Source organism: Monodelphis domestica, chromosome 5 (genome assembly GCF_027887165.1).
Source record: "Monodelphis domestica isolate mMonDom1 chromosome 5, mMonDom1.pri, whole genome shotgun sequence".
NCBI classification, from domain to species: Eukaryota; Metazoa; Chordata; class Mammalia; order Didelphimorphia; family Didelphidae; genus Monodelphis; species Monodelphis domestica.
In genome coordinates, this window is record NC_077231.1 from 79,116,306 (window position 1) to 79,128,465 (window position 12,160).

The window sequence follows — 12,160 nt, forward strand, 5'->3', positions numbered from 1 at the left end:
TGAAGTGAGCAGAACCAGAGAACAGTGTATACAGTAACAAATATTGTAAGATGATCAACTGTGGAGAACTAAACTATTATCAGTGAAACAAGGTTCCATGATAACCTCAAAGAACTCATGACAAAATTTTTTAATGCTATCTACAGCCCAAAAAGCAATCTTTGGAATCCATTTGCAGATCAAAGCATTCCACCTTTTACTTTATTTCCTTCATGAATTTTTTATGGTATGTTGTGATATGTGTTTTCTGTCAGGAGATGAAGACTATGGAAATATGTATTGCATGAAAGTACTGGTATAACCTGTATCCATTATTGAAGAGTGCTAGGGAAAGAAAGAATCTGAATCACAAAATGTCAGAAAACAATTGTCAAAAATTGTTTCTACATATACAAATGATTACAACTATAATTTTAAAAGTTAAAAAAATATTTTAAGCTACACTAGGACTTTCTAATGTTCTGTAGAATACAAGACTATTTAAAAGCTCATTTTAAAAAATCCCTTACTTTCTCCTGCCTTAGAATTGATATCATGTATTGATTCCAAGACAGAAGAGTTGTAAGGGCTAGGCACTCGAGGTTAGGTGGCTTGCACAAGTTTACACAGCTAAGAAGTATCTGAGGTCCAATTTGAACTCCAAAACTCCTATCTCTAGGCCTGACTCTCTATCCACTGAACCACCTAGCTGCCCTTAGCTAGAAGCTTTTAATTGAAATATGGCACCTTTGGAATGGCCTTATCCACCAACCATAATGCAAAATATTTTGCCTGGTTTCCAGAGGCCAAAACTAGGAGCAATGAATGCTCCTGGCAAAGAACCAAGGTCAGACTTGATGTTAGGAAAATTTTCTAATAAAGTGGTATGGACTGCCCCACAAAGATCATGATCTGAAGGAGCCTAGAGGACATTGAGTAAAGGCTCATCTCTTGCGTGTGAAATTTTTTCCAACTGGAATTTTGGGATTACTGCCTGGTAGAATTCAGCCAGCCAACTTTTAGCTTGCCACAAAAACTTTCCTTCATATCATTATTTTGAACTGTTTACTATCGGTTTTAGCAACAGCTTTATTTTTTGTCCATTATCTTATTTCCCTCTTTCTTAAGTAATATACACTGACTTTCTGATAGTAAAAGAAGTAAACTGAAGATCTCTCTTTAAGCCTTCATTTAGGGTAATAGGAGAAAGGTTACTATAAATGAGATACCAATCATCCTTTCTCACCAAACATTTTACCAGAGGTATTTGAGAATTGAATTAATAATATTACTTCCTCAACATATTCTCTTTTGTGTCTATATCACAGTCTTCCTAAATGATGATTTACAAGGCAATGTAGAAGAATAGCAAACACATTCAATTTACAGGCAGAGGACCTAGGTTTGAATCCTGACTTGAATCCTGACTCTGCTCCCTGGTATTGTGTAGTGAACAAACTACTTGATGTTCTGGAGTTCCTCATCTGTAAAATGAGATCTCTTAAGACTTCTTCCATCTTTAAATCTAATGGACAGAAAGGGACAGTATAAGTAACAGGGGAAAGACGAAAAACCTACTTAGTTTATGTATTATTTTCTTGACACAAATCCATTGAATATATATTGTCCTAGTGTGACCTAAATAGATCTGATCCTAAGCACATGGAGGCTTTTTTTAAAATTCATAGTAGTATACTCAACAAATTTTTTGTTGTTAGTGCAATTTAAGCATGAGCAATATCTTCCCAATCATTTGTATTTCTTTATTTCTATTTAATTCTTAATTGAATTCGTATAACAAGTTTTGAGTATATCGTGGTAGATTAACTCCCAAATAGTTTATACCTTTCTAGTTATTTGAATATCATTTCTTCCCATCTTTTTTGTGTTTTCTATTATTATTATATCAAAATCCTTATTTGTGCATTTATCGATCAGTTGAGCAAGCATTTTTTAAATGACTACCATATGCCAGACACTGTGTTATATGCAGATGATACAAAGAAGTGACAGTCACTATTCTCAGAGAGATGACATTTTACAGGGGAGAGACTGGATACACCTATATAAGTATAAACAAAACCTATTTATTTTCTATCTTCTTTACTGAAGCTCTTCATTGTTTTGATTTGTTTTTTGTTTTTTTCCTGATAATCATTATGTCATCTGTAAATAGGGATAGGGAAATCATTTGCCTCTTTTTTATACCTCTTCCCTCCCCACCTCCACCTTCCTTCATTCCAGATAAATATGTAGGTTCAAACTTCCTAACTTTCCTCATTCAGTCTCTTAACTTGAGTAAAATATGATTGTTGCCCTCTTTTCTAAGAAGTGTTCATTTGCTTCATCTTCTTCCTTATATCTTCCTCTTTTGTAGCACCACCTTCAGAAGCTAGGAGTGATAAGAATACTACTTGCAATGCAAAGGTCCCAAAATCTCTAGCTATGCTTCCTAGGTTCCTTCTGTTAGCATCATTCATGTGCACCCCTTGGACAAATCTTAGGAGATTCGGAATCATATTCTGGCTCCATGCCCTGGGAAGATAATACTTCTGGTTATCTCTCAACAAGTGACTGCCTCTGGAACCTGTAGCAGGGAGCTACCAGCCACCAAAATGATCTTTTGACCATTCCCTTCTGGATCCATTCCTTCATCCCTCTGCCCCCTTGCAGACAGAGCCTTAGACCAGATGCTTAGCTCCAAAGCTTTAGTGGACCTTTATTCATCTTAGGTATCAGACTTATCAGGATCCCATGCTGTCTCTTTAGTTTTTTTTCCCCTATTCTCACCTTGAAGTCCTTGTGCCATTCTTTCAAGGAACCCTTTATTTTACCTGATAAAATGGAGATAGGAGTGGCAGTCATATAACCCTTTTAGTTTCTCGTTAAGAAAGCACCCAACCGGCCCTTGGGAGATACGGAATGGTTACCTGGCACCCAGGGGCTGTCGTCCTGCGCATTAGCTGGAAGTGAGATCCCCTCAGTATTCTCTTATTATTGTTGATAGCTCTTATGCAGGATTTCTATGGCTAATGACTCTGGCCACCTGCCATACTTCTTTGCAGTGTGGGTGACTCAGTTAATGGGGTTCCTGAGTAAGGTTTTATTTATTCACAGGCTTCCTGCCTTTTCTTCTTAGAAAAGCTTATTATTAGGTTGCATAAATGCCTTTGTCAATTAGTAGCTTCCTGCAAAAGCTCTAATGTGAACAGAAGCTGTCCACAGCTGTTGTCTGTGAGGGGCCCTCAAGCAGAATCCAATTACTTTTCAGCTTTTTCTATCTTATATCTGCTCTCCCAACTAAGCAGGTTTTAGAAATTGCCCGTCTTGCTGCTTTTCTTTATAATGAACCCAAATCTGGCTTATCTGCACATTCCACCTGTTACTTCTGAAAAAGATCAAATCTAATCCCTCTTGGACATGATGGCCCATCAAATTCTTGAACAAAGCTATTGCATTTCCTGTAAGTCTTTTCTTTTCCAAGCTAAATATTCCCAATTCCTTAGCTAATTTTATATAACATGGTTGAATCCTCTTACCCCCCAATTGCACTCCCCTGGATGCATTCTAGTTTGTCAATATTCTTTTTTATTTTTAAATAAGTTTTATTGATGATTTTTGTTTTTACTTCACAACTATTTCTGGAAATGCCCCTTCTGTAACTCCATAGCATGGAACTTCCCTTGAAACAAAGGCAGCTAAGCAAAACTGCTCACAATAATGTGTATGACAACATGTACATCCACAGCATTCTGCCACAAAAAACATATTCATTCTCTGTTCTCTAGGACTGTTATTGGTTTAAAATTACTCAGAATTCAACTTCCTTTTAGCAGTCTTTTCATTTGGCCCTAGAAAATGTGGCACTCACGACTGAAGACATTCTTTCAGGTATGGTCTGACTGGGACCAGTGCTCCATTTCATCCAGTAATTAATTCAGGCAGGGGCTTGTACAATCAAGTAAAAGCTGTCAAGTTTACCACCCAGCATGAGAGGATGTTCTGCAATATCAGCTGTACTTCTCCAGTCATGGCGAACTTTTAGGAAATGGAGTACCGGGCCCTACCTCTACCCCATCCCCCCCAGACTGAGTGCAATGCCTGTTCCCCCCTCCAGAGACCTGCATGCTGTGAATTTTAAAAGTCTCCATCTTGGTCTAGCACCCAAAAATTGTGCACACCCACACTACACGGGCATGTGCTAGTCAATGACAAATCAGAAATAACTAACTGCCCACCTGGGCTGTCCTAAGCCAAGCTAGAGCCAACCATTGGCATTTGTGAGACACAGGAAGTGAGGTAGGGAACAGCCTCTGGAATTCGCTCACTTCCTGTGGAGAGAGCGAGACGAGAGTTGGTGTTAGGAGCTTGGACAGAGAGGACGCCCGCAGACAGCTTTCCTTCAGATCGGTTAAGGACTGATTCTTTCCACCTGGGCCTTTGGGCCTAAAACTCCCTCTGCCTTGGTCAGAGGTTGAGTAGCCCCTTTCCCTTTTCTCTTCTCTCCTTCTCTCCCTATCCTTTTCCCTACTCCCAGTGTGATTAAACCTCCATAAACTCCATTCTGACTTGAGTGTTTCATTTTTAGGAATTTCATAAGTAAATTCCTTGGCGGCCATTGTTCAATATTACATAAATCCTGTAGCCACATTCTTAACCATTACAATATTATAACCTCTCCCAAAAGCCTTAAATTTCTACCATTACAATGCCATGCCCCTCCCCGCCAAGTCCCGAGGCCACCTACCTACCCTTTACCCCACACAGGGGAGGGAGGAAGTGCTCCTTTTGGGCTGATGGGCAGAGGGAGGTGAGGAATGTCCTCTGTGAGTATAGAGAGGAGGAGGAGGGGAGTTCCCTGAGTGCTTTTCTCCCCTCCAGCTCTATCATTTGTGAGCCACCCATTTTACTCCCAATGAGCTCCCATTGGGCTGCTGGGCAGAGGGGAGGGGGATGTGAAAAAATGTTAGCATGGTAGAAAGGGGGAGGGGAATGAATGGGGGTGAGGGAGTGGCTGTTTGTCATTTTTGGCACCCGTGCCTGTACAAAAACAAGAAGACCAAAAAATGGACAATGGGTGTTCAAGGACTGCAGAGACCCATCTAATTTGGTTGTAGCCTAGAGTGCAGGGGAGTAACAGGAGATAAATGAAGTGGTGATATGATGGTCCATGAAATGCCAGGCAGAGAGAAGAGTTGAGCTTTATTCCAGAGGAGAGAACCACTAACATTTTTAAAAACTGATTTGGCAGTTCCAAAAGTGAATTTGAAAGAACCGATATCTGTCTAATGAAGATTAGTCTAATTGCAGTAAGAAGGAAGTGTATGTAGAAGGTGAAGAGTATGGAGGAAGCAAGTGGAGAGAAGAAAGGAGAGTGATAGATTATGGTGCAGTGGGAGGAATAGAAATAAGGTCAGAGAAGGGTGGAAGCTTTTCAACATTTTATGTTATTAAACTGTTGGAGAAGTGATTTAGATGGTGGGTTGGAATGGAGAAGATGAACTGGTTAAGTAGCTTCTATCCCATCTTGTTAGCTAGTAGTGGTTTTTAAGCCCAAAAGTAGAACTGCAGATGTTGGCTAAAGTTGTTTTGAGAAGTTAGCATTGGAATCAAAATATAGTTTAGTAGAATTGGAGAAAGCCTCTTTAGCCAAAAGAAATACATGAAATCTCTTATACAGCATGTGGGAGCTTCTCAGGAAATCCTTGTGGCTGACTATTCTGTAAATTTCAGCTGAGAGAAAACATACATAATACCAACAACAGTACAAGAAAATGTCAAAAACAACCCATCTGGATGATGAATTTGCCAAGTGCCTTAAGATTGCCCTGCTGGGTAAAATAATTTGTTTAGAGAAAAAAAATAAGCCATGTCCAACAGGAAATCCAAAACTTTGCAGAAGCAGCACTTTCAGGAAATTACTTTTGCCAATCCTAGCACAAAAAAAAGTTACATAGCTTTTCATGTGAATTTGGAAGCCCAAGAAGTGGCTTCTGAGTTAAATGGATCATCCCAGGCTTACCCTTTAAGAAAAATGATACTAAAGCAACACTATCCACTTTCCAAAACTTCCAGGTTAGACTCAGTAGACTAAGTAATAGTATCATTGTTCTAGGCTTAGATTTACAAAGCAAGGTCCAGTATGTAGGTAGTTGAGGCACCAGGATTTCGGTTAGATGTTTTCACTAATAGCTTTTCTTTTCTCACTACCTAGTTGTATCAGATACTTTGTCGCTCAAAAAGCTATCTTCAGTACTGTAAGTTACCAGGCTTCATATATAAAAGAAGAGAGAATGACTTGAATAAGAAAAGATTAGACTGTTAGAATGATCCATAATATATGGCTACCTCAGATGAGAGGACAATAATAATAATATCTCATAAGTATCAGGTGCTAGTCTGATGTGAAACAGTCCACTGAGAAAAAGAGTTGGCAGCTTGATCAGGTAGCCTGCCATAGTTGTTCCATTAGTGGCAGCTTCAAAAATGACTTAACGTTGGTCTCTATCTGAAGGATTTAGTTCCAAAACTAACCCAGTTTCTCCTGTTCCTCAGAATTACTTGTGACGTGGAACTAAATCCTACATCCCATGGTCCTTTGACTTCTAGCCTGGATTCACACTAGATTGTGATTTGGAAATAAAAAGGATAAGAACTAGTCCAATTACTGCCCATTCTGTGCTCCCAAATAAAGCTGATGCAGTAGTGCAGAGCAGATGCCATGACAAGTGATAGAAGCTATTTGTGATAGCACTATTAAGTCTGAGGTTTAAAGAAGCCCCAAAGCTAAATTTAAAATGTTATTTAAATGAAGAGTATATCCTTATGTCTAGATGTATGCTGAAATAACAATATTGAGCTCTTTATTTTAACAGGAAATTTTCCATATTCTCAAATGATACCATAGTTTCATATACTATATGTAAACACATGTACATATATATACAGTTCTGTACAGTCTTTTAAATCCAAGAAAATTGACATATTCTTATCAGAATGTGTTCTGTTAGGACTGAAATCTAGGAAGCAAAGGGACCCACCCCACACCTTTAAAAAAAAAAACAAAATAACAACATAACCAACAACTAAAATAAAAGTTCTCTTTAGGACTCCAGAATCATTCTTCTTCCTTTTCTGTTTTTAAACCCTTTCCTTTTGTCTTAAAATTGATAATGAGTATCAGTTCCAAGGCAGAAAAGCAATTAAGGATAGGCAATTGGGATTAAGTGACTTGCCCAGGGTCACATAGCTAGGAAACATCTGTAACTTTGAACCCAGGACCTCCCAATTCTAGGCCTGGTGTACTATCTACTGAGCCACCTAGCTGCCCCTAGATTCATTCTTTAATTCAGTACTCAAAAGAATATTTCCTTTTCTGAGTCCCTGTGTTGTGTTGTTTGAAGATGTAATTTATTAAATTTTGCAGAGTATTTTGAAATCAGAGAGTTGTTTAAGGTTTTTTCTCTAAAGGGGAGCTTGGGCATTTAAGAGCAAACAGTAATGTTCAATGTAATGTAATGAGCCATTTTTAATATTTCTTAGTTGACAAAGCAGTCATCTCATTTGATCCTTACAAAACTTTGGGGTTGATGGGGCCATTATTATTAGGTCTTTTAACTCTTCAGTCCATTACAGAGTCTTTCCACTGGACAGAATGCTGCCTCTGAGACTTGACCTTAAAATAAAACTCTTAAATGTATTCCTTCCTTAGGATAAAGACAAGCCTTTTTACTAGTGTTTTCTTTGTTTTCCTTTTCAGTCAATAGATTTACATAACCATTTCATCCTTATTCATTTGCAGCCAGAAGCTGAAGATTGAAGTTCTTTAATTTTCATACATTCTCATTCTTTTCTGGGAAATAACAAACCCGTTGGAAGGTACTTTAATGCAGCTTCTCTTTTAATATCTTTCAGAATTCTCCACTTTACCAGTACTTGCAAGATTTGGGACAGACTGACTTTGAAATATGTTCTTCTGTGTCACCAAAAGCAGAACAATGCACCTCCAAGGAGGGACAGCAAGAGAATTCTACCAAGATGCCATCAAATGTGAGTGCCTGCATGCAAATAGGGTCCTTATTTACTGGAGAATCGCTTTGCTGAGTTTTTAAAAAAACTGTTTATATTAATAATTACTTTTTAAAATATTCCTTCTAGGACCTAAATTCTACCCCCTCACCCTTACGAAAAACACCCCAAAATTTAAGGATCTGATTCTGATCTCATCACTCATTGTTCCATACAAATTTTTAGTACCTAGACTTCATCAGAACTTAACTTTAAAGTGGCTTATATTAAGTGATAAAATGGGGCTACATGTGCTTAAATATTGAGCTTCCTTTATATCCACCCATCAAGGAGATAAGCTGACCAGAGGTCTGAGTCAAGGAAATAGACCTGGACTTTGCAAGCCACATGCAAGGATGGACAGTATGATAATAGATGTGGTGACTGAAGGGAAACTGTGAATACCATTCTTTTGTGCCTTTTCCAACCCTTGTTTGTTGTAGAACTGTATCAAGATCCCAAGAATTGGCCTTTGGTTACCTAGAAACCAAATAGATAGATAGTCTTAGAGAAGGAAGGTGGAATAAACCTAGCAAGAATTCCATCTACTGCTAAGAGCACTGCTGTGTAGGCTTGGAATCTAGAGGGAGAGTCTACCTGCAGAGTGAACACTGGAACTGGAGGCTTAGTGTACTTGCATGGTGAAGAGATCACTTTCCCATCCCTACCTCTCTCTACTCTCATCATGGTAGAGGCTCTTCTGGCAGAGAGCTTTCTAAATGGGAACACAGAACTGGCACATGCCTCATAGAGAGGCTGGGTATGTACTATCAGCTTCATCTCAACTTTTGCTGGGGCTTATGTTTCTCCAACTTAGCCAGCAATGGTGTGAGGCCCATCTCAGAAACAGGATTAGAGTAGGCAGCATTTGAATCTTTCTGTCCCTGTTTTCTTTAAATATGTGAATATTCTTAGGAATTACCACATCTTATCTGCTAATTCCTTAATTATTAGCTAAAAGTTCAGTGGGAGAGTGCCCAAAACAAACTAACTACTTCATCTGTAGTACATAAGTCTTTGCCCTCTTTGTTATGTGTCTTTATCCACTAGCTTTTGTTTTTATTCATTTAAATGTGGGTATCCTCCATGGGTATCCTCACTCTGTGAAGATCACTGGATTATTGCAGCCAGCCTTCTCCTGCTTGGCCTCTTCACTCTTTGTTGGCTGACCATGATAACAAACACAAAGTCATTAAGTAGGCCCCCACTAGCTATTACAAGCATAGCCTTTGAGACCCTGGGATCATCTCCATGACATCAGAGTAGGACTTACTGGATGTTTTGAACCATTGTCCATAAATATTTATTTCTCGAGCACCAAACATTTAATGGAACATTAAATCAAAGGAAAATTTTAGATAGCCTTTATTTTAAACTATCAATCATATAGATGCCAAAAGGCACAGAACACTTTGCATTTGTTGATGGATCCTTGATTCAGCTAACTTTTATTAAGCATCTACTATGTAGGGCTGCTAGGTGGCACAGAGGATAGTGTTGGGTTTGGTGTCAAGAGCACTCATCTTCCTGAGTTCAAATGTGGCTTCAGACCCTTACTAACTATGTGACCCTGGGCAAGGCACTTCACCCAGTTTGCCTCACTTTCTTTGTCTATAAAATGAGCTGGAGAAGGAAATGGCAAACCACTGCAGCATCTTTGCCAAGAAAACTTCAAATGGAGTCATGAAGAGTCAGAGGACTGAAAAAATGACTGAACAACAAAATATATGAGTTGTACTGGATGCAATAGATGAAAAGAGGAATTAAATATGGACCTTGCCCTCCACTTGTAAGTAGATGAGATCTGTAACAGTCCATAATGAAAAGAAACATAATTGCAAAAGAGAAATTACTGTCAGGTTGGTGTAAGAATTCAGGTGAAAAAGAAGTGAGAAAGGTAGCATTAGAGAAAATTTGTGACATTTGGGCTGATTCTTGAAAGAGTTTACCAGCAAAGTCTTGCCAAGATAGGGAATTATAAGGTGAATATTAGGAATCTAACATGGACATGGAAATTGGAATGAATTGAGGTATATTGGGAATATATGGAACATATTCATGAAATAGTGAATTATCCAGTAAAGTATGGAACAAAAGCTGGGAAGTCAGGTTGGTGTCAGATTATACTGAATTCCAGACTGAGGTGTTTGTATTTTATTTAGTAAGGAATGAGGAGCCTTAGAAGGAAGCCTTTTTGAGCAGGAGAGACACATTGATCAGATCTTTCAGTAAATATTACTCTAACAGCAATGTATAGGCTGTATTGGAGTAGGAAAATTCTGAGACTCTTACAGTAACCTAGGCAAGAACTCATGAGGTCTAGAGTAGTTGGAATAGAAAGTAAAGGGATTGGACCAGCTAGGTAGCACAGTGGAGAGAGCACTATGCCTGGAGTGGGAAAGATCTGGGTTCAATTCTGGCCTCAGCAGACACTTCTTAGCTCTGTGACCCTTTTCAGGTCACTTAACCCCTGCTGCTCTTCTTTTTTATATATAATATAATAATAATTTTATATATATATGTATATATATATATATATATATATATATATATATATGGAGAGAGAGAGAGAGGGAAAGAGAGAGAGAATATCTTCATAAGAGAGGTAGCAGAGGTAGACTCAATAAAACAAGAGAGGAGTAACTGGATGGAAGTATGGAGGTGAATGAGAAGTCACAGATGTCACCAAGATTATAAGCATGAGCAACTAGGAGAATACACCACTAATGGCAGTAGGAGTATGTTTGGATGGAGGAGAGATGATAATGATTTTAGGTTTGAACATACTGTGATTCAAGTGTTGAATTGTAACTATTCCAAGCTATTCAATTGTACTTATCCATTTATCCAGCAATACCACTTCTAGGTCCATACCCCAAAGACATCAAAAAAAGAGGAAGAGGACCCATATGTACAAAAATATTGATGGCAGTTCTTTTTGTGGTAGCAAAGATTGAAAAAAAGAAAAGATGTCCATCAATGTCTGAATTTAATATGGTATATGATTGTGATGGAATACTATTATGCAGTAAGAAATGATGAAAGGGAAGGTTTCAGAAAAACCTGGAAAGACATATGAACTGATGCAAAGTGAAGTGAGCAGAACCAGGAAAACAGTTTATAGAACAATAGCAATAATATAAAATTAACCTTGAAAAACTTAGTAACTGATTCACGTTATGCCCAACCACAGTTCCAAAGAACCCATGAGAAAATATGCTATTCACCTCCAGAAAGAGAAATAGTGGTCTCAGAGTTGTAAGATTTAAAATTGTTGTGGTTGTAAACTGTGGCAGTTAAAAGAGTTGGAGACATAAACTGTAGTGAGTAAAATAGTGGAAGATATAAATTATGCTAGATATAAGAGTGGGTGAGTAGATTTGACCGCAGAAAATATGTTTCACTACAGTGTCTTGGTTTTTAAATTAAATATAAGGTGGTCGCCAGGGAAATATTCCCAATTATTCAAATACCCAAGTCAACTGGGTTTTATAGAGATTTTAATTAATACAAATGTGGAATTAAAGAAAAGAGAGAAAGAGAGAAAAAAGAAATACATATGAAGGGCCTTAAGCCAACATGGCCTAGACCTGAGTCTTAAGAGAGAGAGATCAGTCAGTCAGTCTTTTATCACTCACCACAAGGTCTGTCTAAGCAAGGATTCTAGGGACACCGGGCCAGCTCCATCTCAGCTGACTTCACCAGAGAGAGTTCCAGCCAGATTCCTCCTCAAAGAGAGATCCAGCCAGAGACTGTTTCAAAGGGCCTCTCTCCAGAGGGACAGAGTCCCCTCAGAGGAGCTCCAGCGAAACCTCCTTAGAGATTGTCCTCCAAGAGCTTCCCTTCTCCAGAGCCTCTCTCAAGAGATTCTTCCCAAGCGATCCTCATAAGAGCTTCCTCCAAAAGGATTCTCCTCAAGCGATCCTCATCCACCTTATAAGAGATTTCTCCAAAAGAATTGTCCTTCAAGAGATTCTGCTTTTTCTTATATAGGGGGTTTTCTCCTATGTCACTTCCCCTAAGTCCTTACATCTACCAATCATTGTAGACGTTTTCCAAAGGACAACCCATTCTAAAAACACTGCTGGGTCGACTTAATCCCTTTAGTAAGTTT

At 38.5% G+C, this 12,160-nt stretch overlaps 1 protein-coding gene across 5 annotated transcripts in view; it reads left to right on the forward strand.

Annotated features, from left to right (window-relative positions):
* The window catches only part of VEZT (vezatin, adherens junctions transmembrane protein), a 75,230-nt gene that overhangs the window by 8,163 nt on the left and 54,907 nt on the right, over window positions 1-12,160 (forward strand). For all 5 annotated transcript variants that reach the window (XM_007503224.3, XM_007503225.3, XM_007503227.3 and 2 more), the window contains exon 2: window positions 7,894-8,028. In XM_007503224.3, coding sequence (XP_007503286.1) covers window positions 7,894-8,028 — 135 coding nt within the window. The remainder of the gene's footprint in view (window positions 1-7,893; window positions 8,029-12,160) is intronic.